Consider the following 26,789-nt stretch of genomic DNA (forward strand, 5'->3'; position numbering starts at 1 on the left):
AATCATAAAGAGCAAAGCAGGGCTTTTCCTTTCAAAGCAAATGTTGGCGTTTTGTTTCCTGAGCAGACAGAAGGATACCTTGGAATTGGTTTAAGGTTTCAGTCTACTAGCCTGGTTTCTTCCTGCCTCCTCATCTTACTAACTCCTCTGCAACTTGGTAAGTAGAGTTGTGTTGTCTGTGGCACAGGTAAAGAGCCAATTTCTAGTTTTATTCCAAATTACAAGAGCACCTGCTGTCTGTAGATATAAGTATTAAAACAAAGTAAATTTCCGTCTTCAAAAAAATCAATAAATAAACCTGAAATAGTCTTCTCTCAGGGAGCAACAGATAAGGCTTGTTCAAGTTTTGCCCTCTCTTTACTCTCCCTTTTACAGGCTTGTTAAGACTTCCCTCTCTGACTTAAGAATGCTTGCGCTCTCTGTGGCTCAGCTGGAATTTGAATAGGAATATCTTGATGAGTTTTCAGTCTGGAGTGGAACAGGGAAAAGAAGGTAAAAATGGCACTTGGTAATGGTAATGGTTTCAGCTTGATAGCCCTGGAGTCTGGCTGAAACTGTACTGAATCCAGAAAATACATAGGCTTGTGCTGAACTGGAAGCAAATCTGCAGAATCTTTTCTTTCATCCAGCTCCTTAAGCTCTGAAGGTTAAAGACAGGCATAATACTTGGGCAAGAACAGTAAAAGTTTTCTTACACTGCTAATATGAAGCCTGGGGATCTAGCAATCAGTCTTATTATCATCGAATCCCTGGATTTTTGGTTGCGTTTCCAATTAAGAGAGTGGCTGTGCTAGTTTTGATCTGTTCATCTAAGGACCTGAAGTTTATTTGCTCCCATAAAATTCAAAAGCAGGTCTGTCACTGAGTTCACTGGTTACAGGATTGGCCCTATTATTTTTATCTTTTTTTTTCTCTTCACCCCCCTCCTTCCCCCAAGGTTCTCTATAAAGGGTAAAACCCCCAAGAGATATAGGTCCTTCAGAATCAAACAGAATCAATGAATTTCCCAAGCTTATTTTCAGAAGTAGTTTTTTTTCCCCTTTCCTATTTCCTGCCACAGTCTCACCTTTTCTTTAACAATCTGCAACTACAGCTGCGTAGTGGAAAAGAATTCAGAAGTTAAAAAAAAAAAAGTGGATGTTTGGGTCTTAAAATAATATACACATTAAACTATATTTAATTGTGCCTTATCAATAGGCAGATGAACTCAGGTGTTTGCTGTTGCCATTGGTCCTGATGCTCTGTAGCAGGCAGAGGCAGCAACTGCTGCTGATGGAAAAGAAAAGGTAGTGGAAGGAGGAGGGGAGAAGAAGATGGGAGACGAGGGATTGGCTGCTTTTAATGTCAGTCTCAGCTGCGGCCCCGGCTCTTCCGCTGCTCTAGCTCTGGCTCTCCCTTGAACAGCTCCCAGAGAGAACAAGGCGTGCGGAGCTCCGATCACCAGCATCATGCTCCTTGGGCTTGGATCGTAGATCCCCCTCTTTGAACATTAAAATAACTCTTTCGTCTTTCAGCGTCCCAAGCAGACCCAGAGAGAGAACACGCACGTGAGAGAGGAAAGAAAGAGGAGGAAGACGAAAATCTGCAACCAAGGGGACTAAAGCAGAGAAAAAGAGTGCTTTGCTTGCACAGCTGCAAAGTGGGAATTTAAAGAGCTGCAGAGAGAGAAATTCCAGCTCATCAGCACATACACATTGCAGAATTACAGATCCAGGTAGAAATGACATCAACGGGGAAAGAAGGCAGCGGAGCTCAACATGCACAATATGTTGGACCCTATCGTTTGGAGAAAACCCTAGGAAAAGGACAAACAGGTTGGTTCTTTTGCAGCAGCACCGGTGCTAGGGGGAAGGTGCTGTGGCAGCCAGTGAGGTGTCGGGGATGGGATATTTGAGGGTTCAGGTTTTCCCATTTGCTGTTTTAGTGCAGATAATATTCGTAAGGGATTTTTGTCTTTATTTATTTTTAGTTTTCATTTTGATTCTTTCTTTTTTCTTTTTTTTAAAAAAGAAAAGAAAAAGCCCAGGATGCTTTATGTTCATTACTCCTGCTAATGGGTGTTGTTCTAATGACAGGCAGAGTGCATGCAGAGGAAAAAATAGATGATCTGCTGGTGGTGAATTTTCACATCCATTTCTTCACTGCCCTACTTAGGAGCATTTTCTTTTTAATCAAATTATATTGAAATTAAAGGTTCACAGCCTGTAGTACCGAGGAGGGGGTGGTGGTGGTAGTGGGGGAGTCACCAGCAGTATTTCATGACATCATGATTGAAAAGGGTGTAGTCCTTAAGGTGCAGTTGAGGCGGGGGGGGAGGTGGAAATACGTACGGTATGTCTCTGGCACTGACTGCTGTGGGTATTTAGCAAATATGGATGGATGGGCTGGTGGTTTTTGTGGGTAGAGTCTGAAATAAAGGAAAAATAGAGGATTGGTAGCAGAATTCATTCTGGTTATGCTGTGTTTTTGTAGGAGGGATTGGGAGGGGGGGAAGGGAGGTTATTTAATTATTTTTCTTAAAGCTTGTTTATGAAACTCGCCCCCAGCAGATTTTCCTGAATGGAACAATGGTAAGAAATATTAAAAAGAGGAAACGGAGTGGAGGGAATTAGCAGAGAGCAGGTGCCTCTGCCCTACATGACATAATTAGATCCCCTGAATGCGTTCAAGATTTGGACTTACTGTTGCTTGCATGGATAGCATATTCACTTCAAGGGCAGGGGAGCATTAATTGGAAGAAAACCGTGCTTAAAATGAAGCCCAAATGTCTTCCTTTTTTTTTATTTTTTTTTTATTTTTTTTTTAGTAACAGGTGCAATAAGCAATGGCATCTGGCAAATTCATTGGGTTGGGAGCCCCCCAAAAGTGGATTGAGACTCGAGATTATTATTTAGGGAAGGGGTAAGATCAGCTATAGGGGGGCTTCTTTGGGCATGTGGGTGTTAAGTGTTGTTCATTATGGTGGGACAATAAAACATGATGCATTGTGGTGTATTTTTTTTTTTTTTATAACCCAGCCGAGCTTTGCCCATCTGTTGTCTAAAGGATTTAATAGGCGTTTCCAGCCCCAGCTGCTGCCTCTACTCTGCCTGCTTCCTCACTGCCCTGCGTGGCAGCAGCTCTGCAGTCCGCAATTTTCTTAGGGACACAGTCAAAATCCAGATCTTTCTCTGTAAGAAGCAATGCTCTTCTGAGATGATTGATTATAACCTCCCCCCCATCCTTCCCCTCCTCTTCACAACCCCATAGCAACCGTTCAGAGACATGGATGAAGATGACATTGTCTTCTAGTGGAAGTGACTTTTATTTATATTTTATTTTTTTTTTCAAATCTCTTCAGTGTATCAGCTCCTAAAGGTAGTTCTCTGTCACTGTTTTAGGTACCACCTTTATTCTTGGCATAGCTCAGTAAGTCTTCTGCAGCTGTATTCTTACTAAAATCTGTTCTGATGATGATAACGAAAATACAAGAAAAATTGTGGTGTATTGTTAATAAAACTGCCCTATTTCTGCTGATATCCTTTCCTGGATACTCCAGGTGATCAAAGAGCTAGCTGTAGATGACAAATTCATTTTTGCCTTCATCACCATTTCCTTTTTTCTCTCCCTGTCTCACATTCTCAGCACCCCTCCCTCCCCTTTAAATACAGTTGTGCTAGGGGTTCCTGAAAATACGGCTGCATTAACCTTTTGCTCCATGTTCTTATAGCCTGACGTTGTGGTCCTAAAGGGTTATCTGCAGCTTTGGTTATTTTTTTTCCTCTCTGCTAATCTTCCTATCTTCCTCCTAAGTGATTAGAGATGTGGGGGTGGAGGGAGAAGAACAGGATGTATTTAGAGGCTTGCTGCTGTTGGCCTCTGCAGTTATTCAACCAGCTGGACAAGGGTGAAAGTTTCCTTTTGCAGTTTTACCGTATAACTGATCTTTATAGATAAGTCTCTGCTCTTTGCACACATGAATGCACATGAAATGCACAATGCATGGTGTCATAGAAGCTGGAGGTGGGGGGAAGAGGAAGAGAAATTTTAAAAGTAGCTGATGTCAGTCTATGTCTCTCTTGTTATACCCGCCCTTGATTAATGGAATAATGCACTGAGGTGAAATCTAACTCAGTATTAAACATACATGGCTAAATATGGAAATATGCCTCCTGGTCTTCTCGCATTTTCTGTGCTAATCCCATTTTGGAGCCTGCAGAACAGCATGAACAGTGTGTGGCATGTAGCTCATCTTCATCCTGCTTGTTTTGGAGGGTAAGCAGGCAACCTGCAGCATTTTAGGAAGAGGACAAGCAGTGCAGTATGAGGGCCTGATTTACCATGGTATGTTGTCATAGTATGTTGTCATTTTTGCATTTGGGTTGCAGTGGCATACAGATGAAGAAAGTAGTGGTTGTAATCATTCCTTTGGAGCTTGACTTTAAAGCTTGAAAGATTAGGAGACAATGGCTTGGAATATTTTTTTATCCCAAGGACATGAAAAGAGTGAGAGAGAAAATGTGGCAAAATGTAATGATGAATAGAAAGTATAAGTTGTGTTGCAAAGTACTGTCCATTTTGCAGTGATCTTCATATCCATCATTTTTATTTGGAATAAAAAATTATTGACTCTATACAGTTATTTCAGATAGGCAGATGTTTGCTCCCAGATACATTAGTATTATACAAATGTGTTAATCACTCTTACCTGCTTTTACTGAGATCAGAAGAAGAGGCTTTTGGGAAGGAGTGTGGGTTCATTCATAGTTCAGAGTAGACCTAGAAAGGGTGCCATGGAGGGAGAACTTAATGGTAAGTAGAGCTTTCACTGGCTTGCTTTCTGTGAACTTCTCAGTGATTGCCACTTTAAAATCTGAAAAAAAGTGTTTACCAACAGCAGCCTGCTGGTCCCTGCAAAGACGTTGCGGTATCTGGGACTTCAGTGGAACCTGGTGACACTTGGCTATGGGTGGGCAAAACTGGCAGGGAAAAGCCTTCTGTTCAAATTGGTGGGTAACAACCGAAATTGTTGGTGGATCAGATATGCAAAATTTGTCCTGAGCAGCCTTCTGGGCTGGTGCGTCACGCTTGCTGAGGGTGAGTGATGCCACAAAGAAGGGATTAGGGCCTCTTAGGCAGAGAAGTGGGAAGAGGGTTACATTGCTGCTAGTGGGAATGAAAATTATTTTTAATAATGCAGCACATAAATTTAATGTCTACTTTGAATACCGTAGCGAGATGGTTTGCTTTTGTAATAGGTTGAATTCAGAGCACCTCTTGTCGGTGGCAACTGAAGGAATAGCTCATGGAATCTTTATTTGAATGATTTCACAAGAACACAAGAAGCATCATAATCTTGATTATTCTACTCAAAAATTATTTTACAGAACTGTCAGTGTAAAAAAAAATCACTGCTATATAAATATGGGTGTGTGGGGAAAGGTCAGTTTATCTCAGTTTCATTGATACATTCTTTTACAGTTCATTATAGGAGGTTTTCACTGTAATTAACAGTAATGAGCAAAGGATGTGTGTCACATTATGATAACACATGTGGAAATAGTGTACCTTGAGAAGCCCCAGTCACACCTGATTGTGAAGCAGTGTTTTAGTTTTAGGCAAAATAGAGGCTTTTCTCCATTTGCCACTAATTTTATGTGAAATCAGCTTCTTGCATACTCCTTGCTTTATTTTTTGAGAATTGTACAGTTATCTCTGTTCATGTGTTTCTTTAGCCTCATTAACCCCTATTTCACCCCTGAAACTCTCAACAGTAATTCAAATTGACTATAGTGAATACTTATTAATGAGTGCAAAGATGAGGAACTTGTGTTTCTTGTTAAGGTCTTCAGCATTTTGGAGGGCTTTCTTGTGTTTTCATTTGACAATCACTGTATAGGCTTCAGCATCATTGTTTCCTGTAGCACCTGTTCAATGTGTAGTTGAAATTTCCAAAATGCTGCTTTGTCTACAAGCAATAAGACATTAGCTCTAAGTGGGAGTTACCCTACTCACTTTGAGATAAACTTCATGAAAAATTTAATGTTGCTTATCCGTTTGTCTTGTTCCTTTCATTCTGTTTTAAGCCCGGTACAAAGAGTCCTGCCTGAAACTCACGGGACTTTGACCTTCTCAAAAAGTGTAGGGGTTCCCTTTTCTGCATTGTATCCTATATAGTTTGCAGCTGTTTAGGTGTATAACATGTTAATTATATGTGAGCCATAAGTGAGGTGTTCAGCAGTGCACTGTTGGGTTATGTAAGAACAGAAGTCATTAAATTTGGGGTTTAGTGAATTTAATAGCCTTTTATTTAGTGGGAGCTTAAACAGGATGTTTCTTTACAGCCTTAACCATCTGTTTCCATGACACTGATAGAGACTGAAATTTATTAATTTTTTGTTTTTCTCTGTCAAATTTGGTTGAAAGTGAAAGCTTCAGCTCTATTCAAGGGGTGTTGGGGTGGTCAGTGTGATCTCAGAAGCCTGGTTTCCTTAGGTAAGTAGGCTAAACAAAGTATATCCTTTTCATTCATACTACTGTAATTGTTTTTCTGACCCACTGTATTGGATCAAGAGACAATCTGAAGAGTACAGCTTTCTTCCATTTAGCTGTATGGATGAATATATAATTGTAAGAGGTGTAAATCATTGTAGTTTTTCTCATGGCCTTTTTAAACACACAAACAAACAACAAATCAGTAGGTATACTAATAATGTTTTCATACATATACTTTACTTTCCTTATGAAAGTTTCTTTCAAAACAATGAATCCATACCCTTTATCTTGACAGTCTGTGAAGACTTAAATGTTTAATTAGTAATCCTAGAAATAAATTCTAGAGGCAATACTGTGAGTAGTAGAGGTCTTAAGAATGAAATTTTGCCTAGAAAAGTTATATCATAGTGACTTTGACTTCATGGATTATAAAGTAATGATTATGAGTTTTGAGAGATTTGGTCTTTCTTAACTTTATATATGTTTGATCTGATTGTTCAAAAGTACTGTTTGCCTGCCTTAGTGACTGAAGTAAACTAGTATTACCATGCTGCATGTCTGAACTGCAGAGTTCTGATAATCCCTGTTAAGACTTTCACTCTTCTTTGTTTTTTTTGTTTGAGGTTTTTAATCAAATTCCTGTTTGCTAACTGCAGAGAAAATTATTTTTAGTTTTCATTCTTCTGCAAACGTTGTAGAGGCATGCCATTAGTCTTTTACCCCCATATCACTAGCACAATTACTATGAAATTGTTGAAACAGCAGCAGGCTCTGAATTATTGTTTTTCTTTGTAAAGCACAGTAAGCTTTCTCACCCAAGAGTTGTTAAAATTCAGCTACTGTCAAATGAGTAGGACTCTACGACTATATACTTACATTTCAGACTCTAGCAGTAACTACGAAAGCAGTGATTTCACAAATAGAGTTTTTGCACTGCTTGAACACTTTTCTACTTTTCATGTCATTTTGTGCCCCTATGGTGGGAAGGACTGCGTTAGAGTGAGGAGAGAGGTCGAAAAAATGAAAAAAGCTTCTCGTAAGAATTTACTTCTAGAGAGGAATTCTTTCTCATCTCTAGAAAACCTGTGACTCTGTGAAAAGGCCAAATGTAGTGTTTTAGATGGGTTCTTAAAATTTCTTTTGTAAACTGAGTGGAGCAGCCATTGTATGTTTTGAATTTTTCAGCATTGCAATGTTTTTCCGTATACCATAAATTTACTCCATACATTGAATTTTGGAAAGTCTTTAATGTTGAATGCTTTAGAGAGCTAAACAGTAGTTGCAATGACAATAATAAATGTTGATACACACCTAAAAACTAGTAAGTAGGTAATACAGAACATATGTCGATGGTGGACGAATTCCAGCTTCCAGAAGAAATTTGAAAGGAAGTGAGTTTGGAAGTAATGTCCTCTGAAGTAAGAGACATTGCATGAGGACTGTATTGTGCACATAGGAGAACATTCATAATAAGAAGAGGTGGAAGCCTGGATGTAGATTTCCATGTAGATAGAGTAAAGGCAGAGACAGAAATGAATGCTCGAGTGGTCCTCTTCAAATGCTGAGATACTGTAAATTGCCATTGTGAAGTCAGTCTATGTGTGAAGTTGAACTGACTTCAGCAGAAAGATCATCGAGTCCATGATAAATGAGTAAGGTGGAATCTTTCTGTTTGTTGTGGATTGTTCTATTAAGAAATATCCCAAAGAAATTTTCTGGGTTTGTTTTAAACAAGCCCAGGATGTTTAGCAATCCTAGTCAATAATGCTGTTCATTCTGCTTATGGAATATGAGAAGATTGTTCCATTTCCAGTTCATGCATAAACATTATGTTTTTCTACAAAACATCCATAATGATCTGTAGAATAACGTGAATAATTTGTTGTAAATAGTGTTCTTAATGAACTTGAACCGTCTTCATCTGCAGTCTCTGTAAACGCAGAGTGGTTTCCTTTAAATCCTTATTTGATTCAGATTTTCTGGCAAACAACTATTTTTATCTCCTTTCCCCAACTGTCTTAACTCACATATGGATTGGTTGCACTTAAGTAGTATTCAAAGATTTGAATTGTACTCTTGAATGTAGTCTGATGGATATATTGCATGACAGAATTGCATTCTACTTGTATCATTGTGCAAGCATGTCCAACACAGATGTTTGCAAGTGCAAACTGAAAATTTAGTTTTCCTGGACAATTTGGACATGAGTCCTATGAGCATCCATGCCTGAAAAACGTGTTTTCCAGAAAGGCTTTTTAAAAGGCTCACAGATGTGACCAAATCAAACTTAATTAATTTTAAATTCCTACTTTTAGAGCCTATTAATATTGTTCATCCAGTTCCATTTGACTTATTTTGCATTTAATTTTGAATAGGGATACAAAATTTTTATTAATTCTAGTTACAGACTAGAAACATTACTGATAAAATCATGTTAAAAACCACACAAAAAAAAATCCATCCTGAAGATTTTTTTCATTGCTTCATAGCTTTTGCAAGTTGGATTTAAATGGAGGTTAGGTGGAACATTGGAAATTGTTTTGGTTCCTTTTATGAAAGTGTATTACTGGCTATTGATGTAGCTGCAAGCATTTTTTTTTTTTTTTTGGATGTGTCATTTGTGGCAGAGATGCCTACGAGAATGCAGTCGTCCTGTGGACTGTGTAAACAGGAATATACTGTTTCTTTTGCAATGACCTTGAGATAAGAGTTTTTAAAGGCTAATAAATAGAAGTGTGTTGTGAGACTAAGGATAAAAAACAGTATGGACAAAGAAGGTAAATGACGATGTGTGTTTAAGCAAATCGAGGTACATTCTCTGGTAAATGGTCTGTTGCCTTCGTAGAAGGGCAGAGTCACCTTCAGGCTGGTGCAGGTGGCTGATGCACAGTTAGTGATGGAGTGGGTAGAGAAGGACACTTACCTTGAGTTAGTGCTCTTGGTTTTATTTTGTGAAAAATTATTATTTTCTGAAGGCCACGGAGACAATTGTCAACTGACATAAAGTAGCCCTAAAGCTGCCCTAAATAACTCTTTCACAGAGTTCTAGTGGCTGAGCTTACTGTTTTGCACCCCATGGATGTGCTAGGCAGTTTCTGCCTTTTAGACTTCTGTTGCACCTACTTTGGCTTTCTTGATAAAGGTTATTGGCTGCTTAAGAGGATAAGAAATACTTTTTTAATTTCTTCTTCACTTAAACATTTTTAATTTGGGATGGTGGAAGGGGTAAGGTTAGACTGGAAGGGGCCGTTCTTTGTATAGCTTACTGCAGAGAACAGGCCACATTTCAGTTTCTTATCTAAGATCCACCCACTAACAATCAGTGATTTGATAATTAAGGAGTTTGGAAGAAAGTAAATAACCTACCAGTTACTGGGAAAAGGAGATTATTGCTGGTAAAAACTTTGCACCAAGATTTGCAATATCAACTGACAGTAAATGGGTTAATGCAGGGTGTAGGGGGGAATTGAGGGGAGAAACCATCAAGTGGCTTAGGGTGGTGTGCAAGTACTATCTTTTTTTCTTTTTTGTTTTAGTGTTCCAACACCATATAGGAATTATAGGCATGGTAATATTTCCAGTGAAGTCCTTACCTTTAATTTTTTTTTTTTTGGTTTTTGCAAAAAAAGATGAAAAACTGTTTTCAGGCATCCATTTAGTAAGTGCTTTTCTGGCTGCCTGCTTCTACTTACAAAACAACATGCTGTCTTTATATGCTCTTTTTCTTAATTATTATATGTGTGGGTAGCAATGTAGACACTAGATTTCTACACAGATACTCTTACTGGGAAAGTGATTGTTTTGTTGCTTTGGTCCAGGATGAGGCACAGCAAAGCCTGGGTTCATAGTGTTGGTTCATCCGCCTTATGGTAATATCATTTATGAGGAAGAGGGATCTGCTATAACATATTTGCAGCTAAATATGAGCTGGAGATGTATGATTTCCTTTTTAAAAGTTTTATTTAAAAAAAAACAAAACCTGCTCTGATAAAGTCTGAGCTCATCCAGCAAAAGACTTTGCTAAGACTACTATCTTGTTGCATTTGAATTAAAGCACAAGTTTAAGGAGGAAAATAAGGCTTCATATCCCAAATCTTTGTGGTGTAAAATGCACTGTGTGGGATGTTAAAAATTTTCTAGTGTCTTTTGGTGACTGTTTGCCAGCTGAGGGTTAAGTTACTCATCATGCCAGCCATTTGCCCTGGGTGAGTTTCATTCAGTGATTGTGTGAATTCCTTTTAATAACTATGAGCTGTCCCTAAGATTAAGGGTTGGATTTGACTCTTAAGATTTTTACCATACTGGAATCTCCTGATCTCTCACAGTATTCTGTTACAAAGCTCTCATCATATTTTCAGGTTCTAAATGATGGGTAGCTTGGCTGTCATGTTGGGACAACCTGCTGTCGGGAGGTACTGGTTTGGTCTATGGTTTTCTTTAGGAAGGTATTCTCAGAAAACTTTGGGGATGTTACAGTTCTAAGGCTGAGAGCCTTAATCGTTTCAGCCCTATTTAAATAGGTTGATGGTTACTGCTAGAAGAGCTGGTAGAAATACTCAAGAACATAACCTGTATCTAAATAAGCATATATTATTGTTAGAGGTTTGGGGTTTTTTGACTGTATGGTCATGGTAGACTGAAAAATAAGGTACTCCTATGGTTTTCCCCTATTTCTTATATAAGATACGTTGTCTTTGGGAAATTAATACTTATGTACTGTGTGTCCATGGAGGATTATTTTCTCTTTTAGATGTATTTTTTTCTTCCACATTTCATGTGTCTTGCCTAGCTTGAGAACTGAGAGGAAAGATAATTTGTCTTACATTGTCTGCATGTAATCTCTTTCATGCTAAGGCACTAATCCTAGTAAGGCCTTTGTGTGTGTATAGGAGGTTTCATTTAAATATAGGAAGAAGCTTCTCCACTGTGAGAGTGGGTTGAACCTGGCACTGGTTGCCTAGTGATGCTGGGAAGTCTCTATCCTTGCATGTATTCAAAAAGAGACTAGATACAGCCTTGAGCAGCTGCTCTAGTTGACTGTGGTTTGACCAAGGGTGTTGAACTCGCTGATCTTCGGAGATCACTTCCAACCTCAACTCTTCTGCTATTTGTTAGCCTATGCAACTAAACCATAACTTGCTCAATGAACTGCGGATCTAAGGAACTTTATTTCTTCCAGTTTTGTACCCTATATTCCCTTTTTGCTCCTGCTCTCTCTGTGTCCCTTGTCTTGTGGACTAGGTGAAGACAGTGTTTGTGGCCCATTTGGAGCTATCTCTGCTGCTTGGCCATCTTTTTTATTTCTCTTGTAATATGTTAAGGATTAAATCACAATTACTCTTTCTGTTGTAGGAGTGGTAGTTTGAATCTCTTATATTTTTTCACAGACATTCAGCACTTTCCATTAAATTTATAGAATCTTAGAGACTCCCCTTGCTCTTTCAAACTTGGTTGAAACTTAATAATCAGTTTTGATTTTATGGAGGAACTGCAGCCAGCCACCCTGAACATGTAAATTTGATTTCCTTAAAAAAAAAATCAGGCTGAAGGAAAGTTGTCCTAAAGAGCACAGCTTCTCTAATCTTTGTTTGGTTTTGAAGAACATGAGATGCTGCAGTGGCAGATCAAGATGGCTGGAATATATAATCTTCAGATATAGCCATCACCTTGGTTAAGATTCTTACACCGAAGTTAGAAGGAAAAAGTGATGCTAAAACTACATTAAGATACCCTAATGCTGGGGGAATCCCCAGACAGCTTGATAGGCTGGATTCCTGCCTACTCTCTGCTGCTGGAGCAGTGCAAAGCAAGGATGATGGAGACTTGAACTTGGTCGTTTCTGTTTGCAAGCTGAGCTCAGCGTTCGGGAGTGTGGGAAGAAGGGAGCCCTCTCTGTATTTCCTCCGTGTATCCATTTTGGTACAGTGGCAGTATTTGAAGTAGTCCTTTCCTGCAGAAAGCTGAGAGGAAGACTGAGAGCTGTTTGTGTGTTTGCAATGCCTGTCTGTACAAAATCGTCACCAAAGACAAAGCCAAGTATTATATTAGAACTTGGCAATGACACAGGCACTATCGCCCTACTAAACGCGAGCATTTGTTTTTTCGTAAAGACATAGCTATGAGTGGCACAGCTTTTAAGATTCCTTACACTTTATGATCACCAGCCTTAAATAATTTTTGTTAGCTTTTGAATCTAGTTAAATCTACACCTTTTCCCCAAACTTCGTACTCCTATAAATCAGCAACGCTTAATTAAAATCAGAAATCATTGACAACAAAGAATGATCTGTCCTAGTGTTTCTGGGGTTTGTCCCATGCTGCTTTTCTTCTGGCTCTGTGGTTTATTTCATTGCTCATATTTATGAAATCACATCTCTTTTACTTCTGGTTGTTTCCTGATTGTGATGAAGACATTACTTAGGCAAATTCCTCACTCAGTTAAATCTGTGCATTCTTAGTGACTTCAAGGCCTTGCTGAAGTTTATCTAAGAGGGGAGTTTGACTCATGAGCAAGCTTCTCATTGATGGCAGCAGAGGCAGACCTCTGGCAGTGTTCTAGTTAAGAGCAGCCTAGGAATACATCTCTGCAGTGAATATTCAGGCAAATTAGAGCACTAAGTGGAACGATACTGTAAGCGAATTCAATTCAAACTGAAAATACAGGCCCAGCATTTTATAAATTACTATGTTTCATCCTTAAAGCAGAAGTCTGTGCTCAGCTAACAGACAAATCAAGGCAAACAAATGTTTTAATAGTTTTAGCAGTAATTCTTCTCTAGTATTCCACACATACTTGTACTGAAATTACCCAATCAGTTTGCGTTAAGTTTCAGGATGCAGAAATTGTCCTTACCTTTATCATTACTCCATCTTTTCTACGGAAAGGAACAGCCAGACTACTAGTATGATTGGGACAGTTGCCATCTTATTACCAGGTGGCTCATCCTGCTCAGAAAAAATGCTGCAAAAATAGGCATGGCTTCTGGATCTGTGTCATTAGTGCTGTCATCGCCATTACTCTTATCACCAGTGAATCAGATGAGTTACAGCTGAGAAGCCTCTTTAGCTCCACCAATTCTTTTTTATTCTCAGTGTTTTGGTGCCTGTGGCTCTGCAGAACTAGGTGGTCTGTGGACTGCTTCTTAAGAATTCATAAATACCTTGATTAGAATAGCAGAATTAACATCATATTTACTGTTCAGCTGTCTACTGTGAATTTCTGAAGAGCCCATGAGAAGTGAGAAACTCTTGTGTTTTAAGTCCTTCTCTTCTCGTTGAAATGCTGGAGATTGAAAACATGGCAAGGCCAAGGATGCTGGTCAAAGGGTGTGTGTAACCTGCAATCAGAGGTGGAACTCCAGCACTGGTACGTAATGCTATTCTCTCCTGCCACAGTCAACAGTGAAAATAGGGCAGTGAAGGTTGGAGAAGTGAAACAGGGAGGAACCTTGCTCTGTGTAGAAGTCCTGTCTTCCCCATCTTTACCTTATTATTTACTTGTACCAGAGTTGCCTTTGTTTTGCTCTGTTGATAAACCCTGCATCAGCTACAAATTGATATAGTGTGTCAGATGTGGATATGCTAAGCATTTTTATACATAATGCATTGTACACTTGGTATATGTGTGACTTAATTTCAAGGTTGGGGTTTTTTGTGTGTGTGTGTCAACCTTCTGCTTGATCCTGTAGAGTTCTAATTCTTGTGTGCAGGACTACTGTGTACTCTCAAGGCCCCTTGAATTAAAGGTACTACTGAACTTTTCAGAGGATTGGGTCACTACTCTTGTGGTCTTTAAAATGCTGACCGAGTCATTTCTTGGCTTCAACAGTGGTAGAGATGGGTACAATACAGGCTCTGTTCATGTCACTGTGCAGTTGTAAGGCAGATTATTCAGAAACAATAACTATGTAGTCTTCACTGTCCTTAACAACCTCAGCCACTGACTTGGGGTGAAGCCTTTGGCAAGTTAATTTTTTTTTTTTTTTTAAATGATGATCTGCTGTAAAACTAAGATAATGCTTGACTTTCCTTTTGGGACTGACAGGGTTAGCCAACTAGTATTGATAACTTTTTCAGAAATAAAAAGCATCATGAAAAGGCCTGGAATAACCCTACTATTTAGGCATAGTGATTTTTTGTTTGTTTGTTTGTTTTAAATCTCCTGATTATGGAGTGCACCCTACATCTGTCCAGGTGATGATATCTTTTTATGCTATATTTGTCTTCCATAGCTTCTCCTTTTGATTATTATAATATTGATACATAAATGCTGAAATCTCTGTGGCTGCATTTAAAACTAAAGTTGTTCTAAGTATCTAATAAAATAGAAAAATTGCTTTGATGTTCCCATTTTGACAATCTGTGACTATGCTGACTTTTGTTGCTTCTTTCCTTAGGGGCATTTGTCCCTGATCTCTCAAACAAAATGTCACTGAGTAAAACTACGTATGATGCTGTGTGTTCTACTTACAAAAGATTTATAACTTGGTCAGTTTTATTTATGCCTCTGTGGAGCTGGTAGAATTCTACTGCAGTGTTAAAATGCAGCAGTTTCATTTTTCTGCAGGCAGCAGCCCTCTGGTGGTGTGGGGTTTTTTTTCCTTTTTTTCTTTTTTTTTTTTTTCCTTTTAAGTCATCTTTGGAGATTCCGATAGACTGATAGAGAAGCCTTTAAGAGTGTCTCAAATTAAGCTGTATAGTCCCATATCATCTCTTTTCCTTTCGCCACCCCAATCTAAATTTGAAGTAAGGTACAAAGCAAGGTTAATAGATACACCCAGTTGATAATACCGAGAGTCTCATTTGGCAAAATTATATTTACCAAATACTATTTCAGTCAGTTTCAGCTTCCAGAACTATTGCCTGGAAAGGGTATAGGTCAGTGTGAAGTGGGTGGAGAGGCTAATGGGTGGCGAGGCTAGACTGCTAGGAATGCAGGCATTTATGAGGAAGCTGCTGATGAACTTGAAAATTGAAATATCAAAGGATTTTTTTAAGGAATGACCTTACAAGTCTGTTACATGGGCGTTAAAGATAGTCATATTGTAAGCTGCTGTCTGGAAAAAATATTTTGGCCAATAGGGAGGGAGAATCTTTTTATCAGCACCCTAGGAGTGAAATTTACCCTTTTGCTAATATGAGATTTAGCTATAACTTGAATTCCACTTAAGACCTATTTTGAAGTATTAAGTTATGTTCTGGGAGGTAAAAATGTGAGTTCAGAAAATAGATAAAATTAAAATATTACTCCTTCCTATTTTTGAGATGGTAAGCCAGGGTTTTGTGCAAATGATTTTTTTGAAATTATTAAAGCTGTGCCAATGTTGCATTTGGCTTGTTTCCTTTCCAGGACTCCAGTAAATGTCAAAATCATGCTGTATCTGCCACTGTGCTACTGCATAGATACTTTGTAGGAAGACATGCAGTTTTGTTAATGATATTTTTTTCTAATGAAAATCTCAAACTATGTTTGTTTCCAGCATAAAAATGAATTCAAGTAGTTTATGGCCACTGCTGGAGGTAGAGTATGGAACTTGGTAAGGCTTTTGTGTTGATCCCTGTGTAGCTGTACACGTATCGTAGGAGAAATTAAATCACCAAGAATTTATTCCCTAACCTTAACAGAAAAGCAACTGTGATTATAGTGTCAGTAGCCTGGGTAAAATGCACAATTTCTTTGATTTGCTGTTGTCTCTCAACCCACAGAAATGCTGAAATTTGAAAGGAAAGTGTTTAAAACTCATTTGCTTTCTTATTGGTTCTGGTTTTGTTACTGAACGCGCTTGGTAATGTGACCTTTGCAATGCAATTTTTGCCATCCTCATATTTGTCCTGCTGTGAAGTTGGATAGATGTGCTATTTCCCTACATTTTGGAAGTTGTGCAAGGTGAGCCAGTTCATACGCAAAACAGTATCTAAATGTCAGTTTTAAACCAACACTGTCCTGTAGTTTTTGGTTTCCTCTGGTTATAACAGGCTGTTATAGACTCTGTCTTTACATGAGAGTCTAAACTTCTCCCTGGTCGTTACATTTGTACCATTTGTATTTTGTTCAGAGATTGTGTTTTACAAAAAAATTCTCACATAATGATGGGTCAGATTTTTGTTCCTGCTACACCCTTTTTTTTCTCCTTCTTGTTGCAGCTCTGGTTTTTCATTGACATTTCTGTGGATTTACAGCCATTTGACACAGCAGAGCAGCATAATATCCTACTATGGACATTACTGTCTACCATATGTTCTTATAAGAGTCACTGTACTGAAGACAGCAAATGGGTACTACCAGGAAGTTGTTTCAAGTGAGAATATTTTGTAGTTGCTGCTCCTGAATTACATGTAAACAACTTCAGCAAAGACACCATAAGCATTAAAGGGTATAGATAGAAATGTTAGTCAAATACTATTTGATTACAAGCTATACCAAAAAAAAACCCCAAACCCCATGATGCATTCTCTTGTCAACTGTGATGCTTATTTAAAATGACATATACTGCTGAAGAGAAGCATTTAGTAATTGAAATGTAAGTGGGTGACAAAGAAACAATACATATGCAGCAAGGTTTTTTCCCTCCAGTTTTGTGTTTCCAAAAACCCCATCTCTGACTGTCATAGCAACTATTGACAGTATTGGAAGTAACTTTTTTGGTTTTCTTATTTCTCTGGTGCTATATTAAACCTTTATTCTTTGGCATTCAGCAAGTCAGTGGTATAGGATCATCTTAGTGCTCGCTCTTTGATTTTTCACTCTTTCCCTGTGGCAACTTTCCCTGCTGGATGCATGTGGATTTAGCTTGATTCCCAGCCTTGCCAGCAGCATTGTAAAATCGAACTGTAGCATTTGAAAATACTGCTCTATTGAAAAACAAGCTGGAGCAATCCAGACTTGGATTTCAAAGGGAAAGGAAAGATCTTGATCCATGCTGCTTTGCAAGCTCAGCACCATGGAGTGTGATTGACTGTAAGCTCACTCGTATTATGAAACACTAAAAGGTATTTAATGTAATGAGAGGCTGGAAAAGTGGGATATGTGAGATCATGAAGAAACACAGAGTCTGCCTCTCTCCATGGGCAAATAGGTGTTTTGCTTATGCTGTTGTAAAAGTGGCATGATGGCTCTGAGGCTATCGAGTCTTACTTTAGATTTACTGTGCTTCACTGAAAACACAATTTAACTGTGGATTACAACAGAAACAGCCTGAATTACTATCTGTATAACTCTAGTTGGAGTTGATTTATTTTCTACAGTGTAACTGAAATAAAGGTCAGGTTCTGTGACTATGGGCTAGATCCTCAAGTGGTGCTATCTGGTTAAGAGTCTTGGACTTCGTGCTGCATAACTAGTTATGGATTTGACCTTCTATACAAGGGCAGAGACTAAAATTTTTAAATTTGGCAAAGGGTCTAGATGTTGAATTTTCTTGTTTCAAACATTGCTACTTGAGAAAAATACAAAATCACACGCATTATGAAAGGGTTTTGTGTCTGAAGTTTTAGATATTACACTGTTTCTGAGAAGAGGTACGTATTTGTTTCTGTCTTTGAAAAGGCCTTTCTGTATTCTTTACCTTTTTTTTTTTTTTACTTTCTTTATGTAAGTAAGTGGTCTCTGAATTTATAGCAGCTGTATTTCTGTGTTGATATAATAGCCACGGCTTTGATACTGCCTCTCTTCTAAGCTATCCACAAATTCTCTTAGACAATTGACCTTTGGGCCTAGAAGTCTCATGCTTGACCTCTGGTCCAGAAATTCCTTCTTTTTGTCTCAAGAGATCTTGATAAAAATTTGTATGACTAGGTTTATTTTATCTGACTGTTGACAGCAGAAAGTGGTAAGGAAGGGGAAGTCGGTAGTTCAATTCCTTGCTGGAATTAAATCCGTGAGAGAATAAGGATGGTCCGTCATTTGAGGTTTACTCTGTTGGTACCTTCCCAGTACTTAGCTTGCTCCATGTCAGACTTCATAATTTTAGTAATTCTTTTCCTTTCCATTAGAAGGCCTAGAAGTTACTAATTTTGCATTAATGCCCAATGATGAAGAGTCACATGGTGAAATATACACAGTTAAACACTGGTACTTTTGGTTACAGGTAAGATTTTAAATCTGAGACCTAAACATCTCTGAATTTCAGGAGAATGCATACAGGAAAAGTGGTTTTTGTTCCAGATCAGTACATAACCACAAACATACTTTTCCCCTCTGAGTGAGATGTAAAACTGTAAAAGAGCCTGTCTTTTAGATCAGCCTTGGACATTGTCCAAAATCTCATGCCATTTCACACTGTCGAGCCTGAACATCAACATAGTTCAACTTTGTGTTATGTCCACGCTGCAGTTACTAACCAGGCAAAAAGGAGGCTTCAGACTGCTGTAGCAAGTCAGGCTGATACCTGCATTTACTAATTTGAAAGTGTCTTGGTTATCTCTACTCTGCACTGCTATCAGTTTTAGACGGCCTAGTTCTTGATGGGCACAACAGCAATGCTATGATAAAACAGCGGTTTTTGTATCAGACTGGTGTTCTCTCGTTACAGTATAGTGTAGTAGGTGTTGTTCAGTGGACAGGTTTAGGAATGTTGCAGCAGCTGACTTCAGAATCACCAAGAGTGGGATTACTTTTTTTTTACCTCCAGTATCTTGGTTAGTAGTTGCCTTCTATCTGAATGTGTCAGAGCTTGTCAGTTGATTTTTATTCTAATATAGGGATATGAATCTATTCCCAATATCCATCTGTATTTCAGATGTATGTGATTGTATATTGCCCCAAATGAATGAAAAATAACCTCAAAGTCCTTTTCTCCTTTTACTTCCTTCTCCATTTAAAACTATTCCATTTTACTTTGTCAAGATAACATGCATCCTGGTATTAAGAAAACGGAGAATTCTTACTGTATCATCTCTATATCTGTTATCATCCTATGTTTGTCTAATATTATCTAGTATGTCTCTTTTTACTCTGGTCTTCAAAACTAGAATGTCTGTATATTTTAATTCTGTCCTGGTATCCTCATGCGCTCACTGTTTTTGCTGCTGATCTCATAATGTTACCTATTTATACTATATATTTTTTAAGCCAGTGATTTATACATTGGCATTATCTCGTTCTCAAGCATAATTTTCTTCTTGATTGTTCAACATTTTGTTGTCAGTTTTGATTACCTCTGCACATTGAGGTGATATTTTTGTTATGCTGTCCAAAGTAATGATAAGTTCTTTTTTGAATTACTTCAGTTAACTTGGGAGTCAGAAATGTATATTAATAATTCACATTAGTCTCTCTGTTATACATTTATTGACACTGAATTTCATCTACAGTCATGCTGACATGCTGACTTTCCACCAAGCTTTGATGTTTCATATTTTAAGTGCTTAAGTAGGACTTAAGTATTGGTCTTGTGCTAGCCTACTATGCAAGGGTAAATTTCACCCTTTATGAACTGATGCATCCTGTCACATTAATCAGAGATGTACTGTGTATTTCCTAGGGCAATATAAAGGATCAAATTTCCCAATTAACCCCTTCAGAACTGAATTAAGTGTTGATGCCATGTCTAGAATGTGTACCACAAACTTGATGTATCATGATCTGTAGTTCTGGTGGTCTGTCTTAGTGTGACCATAGGAAAAATTCAGAAGTAGCAATCTGCTGGATACTTGAGATATCCTGAGATTGAAAAGGTCACAACTAGTGTATCCAGGTGTTGAGAGTTGTGGCATTCTTTTTCTATTTGTAAAGTAGCTTTTTTTTCAAAGCAAGTCCATAAAGGGTCCCCCAATGCCTAAAGCATCAAGTGAAATTTTGAAGAAGTGACTCATTTGTACCCATCTATCCTTTTGCTTTGATTAAAAGGAAAATCCATTTCTTCTTTGTTTTTTCATGGAAGACTTTCTAAGTAGGTGAGAAAATGGGTGGACTCGAGCCAAGCAGGTTTGATTTCTTTAGTTATCTCTTTATTTTGAGACTTGTTTATTGACAGTTCTGTTTTTTCACCTGTAATGTTGATACTGTGCCTTACACAAACTGTTTTGAAAGTTGAAGACTTGGTATTGTATAGGAGCTAGGGCATTTTTTTTGAAGTATAGTGTTCATAATATATAACAGGATCTGCTGATGTCTGATTTGCTTTTCTGTGTGTCACCAAAAATATCAACAAATGGACAGACCAAATAAAACTATTCTTTTCCATATGCCCCAAATGAGGGAGGAAAAGCTATGAAGGTGATTCTTTTTCCTACTTCCCCAAAATACCCAAACAAAATAAAGCTGCAGTGTAAAGGGTGTAGAAATGTGAATAGATGGAAGAATTTTTTATCCCTTCAAGCTTATTATTTTGATGCTTCTGGTTTGGGAAGAGAACTTGTGTTCAGTGATCATTGATTGCTATAAAATTGGCAAACTGTGCCCAGCTGTTCAGTGGATGCTTGTCTGACCATGGAAATCCTGCTGATGAAGTAGAGCAGGGAGAAAAAGAGAGGAGCACGCTTGTATCTTAGTGGATTTAGTTTTACACAGTAGCATCTGCTAAACACGCAATGACTCTTTTACTTAGCATTTAGACTAAACCCCATAATTATTTAATGAGCAGCCTCCCTCTTTGTCTCCCATTTGTTTTGATCCCTAACCCCCAAAAGTGCTGGCTTCAGGGTCTGCGTAAGGCATGGATTGGTCTGTTTACCTGCTGACCACCCTGGGTATTGTGTACGTTGTTTTGATTTATTTATTAGCCTTTATTTTTTAATCTGAAATTTTTGTAGGAAGGGAAGAAAAAAGCAGGACCTTTAAATGACAACCCACAGCTCCTATTAACTAGTGACAGATGCCTTCTGACGTGATATTTTAGGGAGTTTGAAACTCTTGATAATAATATTTGTGATTCAGGAATGACCTTGGATATCAGAAGGTCTTTGCCTATCCTGCATGTCATAATGAGTTAAACACTGTAGTGAAACAGCACAAAACCAGTAAGTGCTGTGTCTGAGGTTCCTGCAGCCTCTCTATACCCTTGTTATCTTTAGGAAGAAAGTAAAAATTGATGCATATTTCTAGAGAAAAAAGGAAAAAAATGTTACTGAAAGGAAATAGCTGTTTGTATATGCTGCTTAGAACAGTCTATTGGCTATGCTGGAACTTGACTCAGTGATGGGTAGTATATTGAAGCAAGAAGTCTGATAGGAATCCAGCTCAGAACCTTGCAAACAAACTTCTGGATACCGTAAAATCACTTATATCTTAAGCTATTCTAATTAAACTAAATTTGTCTTACTTAGAGGTATCTTTTTATGTTAACTTCTGTTTATGGTGCTAGATGGGAAGCCAAGTTAAAGTTGCATTTCAGTTTCCAAAATCAACTTTTCCAGCTTACTTAGAATAAGTCATGCTCATTTGTGCAACATTGCAATCAATTGCTGAAAGGGAATGGGTTGTGTCATCAGAATTGAGAATTATGATTTCAGTTCAGCGCGGGAGAAGAGCAACATCTGGATTACGTGCAAGTGCTCAGAAATACTACTTTGTATCTAGAGATTTAAGGTTGGAAAAACAGATCTAAAGGGCCTGGTGTTTCGAACGATGCATTTGCTTATAATGAGATTCTGATACAACTTACTATAGTTATTTTCCAGTGCTGCATTGTGAAGCTTTGTCCTGATCATGCTTCAGCTTTGAAGTGAGCTCTCAGCAATGCAAACTCCCTATCAGGGACTTGAAGCCAATCTCTTGTGGTCTCTACACTGACTGAAATACAGTTCCATGGAAACACAAGGCCAGTGTAAGGGTTTCATATAGCAAATGAGCTCAGGAAAACAAGTAGTAAGAGGTTAATTTATTTATTTATTTTTCTGCAGAGTTGCATTTTACCTGAAGCATAGCCATTATTAATGAATCCTTTCCTGCATGTCATGTTGAATCCACAGGTTCTGCCCCTAGGGCTTGCTGAAGCCATGAATCAGGGAGACAAACAGGGTTTTGCTACTTCTTTTTCTTCCTTTTTGGAGGATAAGGGAAGGGTCTAAAGCATCATTCTCTGCTGGGTTTGTTGTGAAGTAGTCCAATTTCAGTTCTTTTTGATCAACAGGAAAATTCCCTGTGGTAGTGAGAAGCCTCTGTTTCAGTGGTAGTGTCCGCTTTCCCGGAGGTGGCTCTGGAGCAGGCCTTGCTATTGGCATTGGCCCAGTACTATATGGTGTAGAATCAAAAAATATGCTGAAGCTCTACCGTGCCTGTTATTCACTAATACAAGGTCTCTCACACGTTCAGTGACGTACATGAGAACAATGTCTTCTCTTGAACAGACTATCACAGGAAGTTGACTTCTGTGTATGGCTTATTTTCCTCTCTAAGTGGGAGTAATCCCCAACAGAGAAGTTGACCTTCAAGACAGACATTTCTGTAGTTTTGATGATGATGATCTGTTTTTCCAAGCAAAGCTGTGTTGTCTTCGTGTCTGTCTTTTTGTCTAGTATAGAAAGTTGGCTGAATCATAAATTTAATTCAAGGACTGTTTTCTCTTGAAACCAATTTGTTTATAATGATACAAAATGGGAAATATTTTTTTTTCTAGAACCTTCCCTTCTCTTCTGTACTCAGTCAGGTGTTAGGAAATTATTTCCCCCCCACTTCTCACTGAAGTTGGAAGGTGAGTGAGGATTTAGTTGCACAGAAAGGTCTAACTGCTAGGGAAACCACAAACCATATATTTATCTGATGAAAATTTGGTGTAGCTGTATTGAAGTCAGGATTGATTTAAACTGACTGGTTCTCTGATCAGCTGTAACACAGTTCTTTCTTACCATCCTGCAATGTACATCACTATTTTGTTTAGGGTTGCAATCCGAAGAAGGATATGACTAATATTTTACAGTGATGAAAAATACATGGAGTGTAGTTAAAAAATGCTAGGTATTGCCATTTAAATATCTAACTCTTGATCTGAGAAATGCTGTCAGATTGAGAAATTATGGTTTTAGCCTCTTTGTAGATCCTATCTTAGAACTAGACCAGTGCCCATACAGAATAGAAGTCCTGTTACTTGGGTTCTTTGTGTTTGAATTTGACAACAACATAAGAGAGAGGATAAGTTTCAAAGTAACTCAAAAATTGCTGTTCATGAATGCTGACACATGAGAATCTTCTTGGCTGCTTTAAACTAACCTGATTTCACTTCTGTCAGTACAGGATTCACTAACAATGCTGGAGTGGATGCTTCTTTAACAGAGGAGAGTTACTACAGAAAGAACTCTCTTGGAAGGATAGTTCTGCTCTTTAATTTCCTTACCCCAATCTTTGAAGTCTTATAGCTGCTAAATAACTTCGGAGACTTAGGTGAAATCTCTTTTTTTTTTTTGATATTTTGTAACACAATGGAACTTTATTTACTCTTTCTAGTTAATTCTCTTTTTATTGCATAAGTACTACTCAGATTCCTGTAGTTTCCTTCTTACGTTATGGCATTGTGAGTCTTATGGAGCCATCACAATGCCCTTTCCAATCTGACGCTTAAATCTCAATGAGGTTGTTGGTACATAGAAATATTGTAGGACAAAACGTGTTGGCTGCATTGTCTGAAGTCCATGGGAGCAACTGCAAAACTTGTGCTTACATCTGCTCCTTGATTTAGACCCTTATCACTTCCTGCAGTGCCAGCATTTATTTATTATCATGGCTTGACTATTGTGGTTGACATTTGCTTCAGTTTAAGTGATGGAGGAAGTCTATGAAGATTTCTAAAAATTAAGTCATACTCCCATTCAGTTTTGGATAGTCAGGGGAGAGCTGCTGCTTTTCTCTATATGTCATGGATCAGGAGTAATAGCTGCCTTGAAAACAAAGCAAATAGGTGAAGAAAAATTATGTGAGGCTGAGAAGTCCTGCTTCCCATGGTAGGTGTGGACTTACTGATATTTTTGCCATTCTGTGCAACTTTAATTTTGTACCTCTGTAGACAGGAGCAAGTCATGTTGAAATGATAATACTGAAGTGTATTACAGCCCTGGGGCCAGTTCTGTTTGCTGAATGCATATAAGCCTTTCTGAAGTAGGAGTTATTTGGTATTCGGGGAATATCAAAAACAGAACAATTGGACACCTGCTTTTAGCATGCCTAGAGTACAGCTCTGTAAGGTGATTATAATAAAATTCCTATCAACTTTATGCGACCTATAGAAAGGTCATAGCAAATCATATTGTAACATGGATACTTGGTTATCCTTGTAAAGGATGGTCTCTGGCACAGGCTGATAGTGTAAGTCACTGCTTCTTCATTTGTCACATCATTCTTGAACACTTCCTGTTTTCTCAGCTATTCAAGCAACAGAGATCTAGAATTAATTCATTAAGCTGAGATAAAAATGTGGTGATTATTGCTACTGTTTTCATATTACATAAACACCTTGGGACCCATCCTCTTAGGGAGCTTCGTGCTGGCTGAGCAGTTGCTACCCAGAGAAATGTGCATTCTGAATATTAAACTTCATGGATATTAAGTATTGCCAGAAGCAAAAGAAAAAAAAAAGTAATTTAACAAGAAATGTATCTTTTATTCTTGCAAAATGTATATATATTAAAAAACTAACACCCTTGCATATTGATGCCCTCCTCTGCTGAATATTTTCATAATACAAATAACCGACAGGTTTAAACTAACTTTCTTCGCTGTCTCCCCTCACATAGTTTGAAACAGGAGTGTCAGTACTCTGAAAAATGCATTAAAGTTGCATGTGTATGCTAAATCCTTTTTTGTGCCTTTGTCAATCTACAGATATCATCATAAGACTTTCATTTGTAAAACACTATTCAGTAGTAATTGTTTCTGAATAGGAACAGCTATTCTGAGTGCCCAGCAGAATACAAAAGTTGTTCACCATTCGTCACAGGTGATGATGTATCCTTCTGTTTGTTGGTCCATGTTGAATACATAGAGCTCACGAATACCAGTTGTATACGTACGTTTGTTTAAATGTTGATCTAAATGTACACCATACAATTGTATGTATGGATGACAACATACATGCAATTTATGGATTCTTAACACAGTGATAGGTGGCACTGCATCTGTTTCCACTCCCAGTTCTCCAGTGATGTTCTTGATCCTGAGGAATTTACCCATCTATGTAATTTTTTGCTGCAAGAAACCTGTTTGACAGTGGTTAATCATTGTTGCTGGCAAACAGAAGGAACTGTCCAGCAGTTTCCAAGCTGAATGTATTAAAACATTCATAAACTTGAAGTGACTTTTAACATTGTCTTTCCATGCTTTAAAAGCCTTTCATCTATTAAATATTTTTTATGTACATGAGATATGTGTATTTATACATCTGTATATCTGTCCCTCTTGATAGAGACTGTGGATAATCACGAAGACAAATACTGTTTGTAGCCTGATTCTAGCACTTGGCGTTCAAAAGTGGTGCAAGCTTTAACTTCTAAATTTCTTTATGAAACCTCCACAAACTTCTAGATTGTGAAAGGATACAAATTGAAGAAAATTGGTTTTAACAGCAAGGGTAAACTAGGATGCATTTAGGTATTCAGACTAAATGATAAAGAACTGTGTCTAAATTATGGCACAGCTGAGTATCAGTAAGGATAAAAGGAAAGGAGAAACAGGGCATAATACTCAGATTATTGATTTGCTTGGCATTAAAAACATCTTAAAAATTTCAAAATTAATGAGACATAAAATCATCTCCCTCCTTTGCAGCTGATTCTCGTCAGCCAGTTATAAAAGAGCTATCATAGGAGAAGAGAGCATACCATTAGCTGTTAGCTTGGAATGACTCTGCAAAATAGTCCTTAAAGGTCTACTGACTTCTTTCTGACAATCTCCTAAAGGTCTCAAGGCTGCTAGTTGCTGCAGTATATCAGGCTGTAACCCAGCTTGGATCTGAGTTGTATAACAGAAACGTCCTTACTCTGCAATTTGCTTTAAAGCAACACTCTCTGAATAATGTAACTCAGGAAGATATCCTTTCACAGGGGTCATCTGAGCTCTGTGTTGACCTGTGTATCAGTGAGGGGGATAAGTTTATCTCTAACACAGTCATGTTTTCTGCCAACAGGCTTTACGATTTGATCTCTACATTTAATGTCATTTTGTTTGTTAAAAGTGGATACAGATGTCCCTGCTGTGGAAAATATCTTTCAACAGTACCTAACTTTTAGTGTCCCAAACTACCCAACTGTCTTCCATTGCGCAGACATTAATGCTTATGATATCTAAATTTTTATTGTTGTCATTTTTTTAAATAGCTGCTATAGAGACTAAGGGATGAAAGAAAAGGGATTAAAAAAACCGGGAGCTGTGTTGCAGTGAAGTTAGTTAT

General features: G+C 38.0%; 1 protein-coding gene across 10 annotated transcripts in view; it reads left to right on the forward strand.

Annotated features, from left to right (window-relative positions):
- The first annotated feature begins 1,369 nt into the window (after window positions 1-1,369).
- Window positions 1,370-26,789, forward strand: part of BRSK2 (BR serine/threonine kinase 2) — a 320,754-nt gene continuing 295,334 nt past the window's right edge. For 6 of the 10 annotated variants that reach the window (XM_017812785.1, XM_017812794.1, XM_017812809.1 and 3 more), the window contains exon 1: window positions 1,416-1,814. In XM_017812785.1, coding sequence (XP_017668274.1) covers window positions 1,721-1,814 — 94 coding nt within the window. In that variant the 5' untranslated portion in view covers window positions 1,416-1,720. Of the gene's footprint in view, window positions 1,815-26,789 lie in introns of all 10 variants that reach the window. The other 4 variants (XM_017812798.1, XM_017812814.1, XM_017812823.1 and 1 more) reach the window with 2 other exon arrangements.

Source organism: Lepidothrix coronata, unplaced genomic scaffold, assembly GCF_001604755.1.
Source record: "Lepidothrix coronata isolate B3197 unplaced genomic scaffold, Lepidothrix_coronata-1.0 Scaffold1, whole genome shotgun sequence".
Taxonomy (NCBI): domain Eukaryota; kingdom Metazoa; phylum Chordata; class Aves; order Passeriformes; family Pipridae; genus Lepidothrix; species Lepidothrix coronata.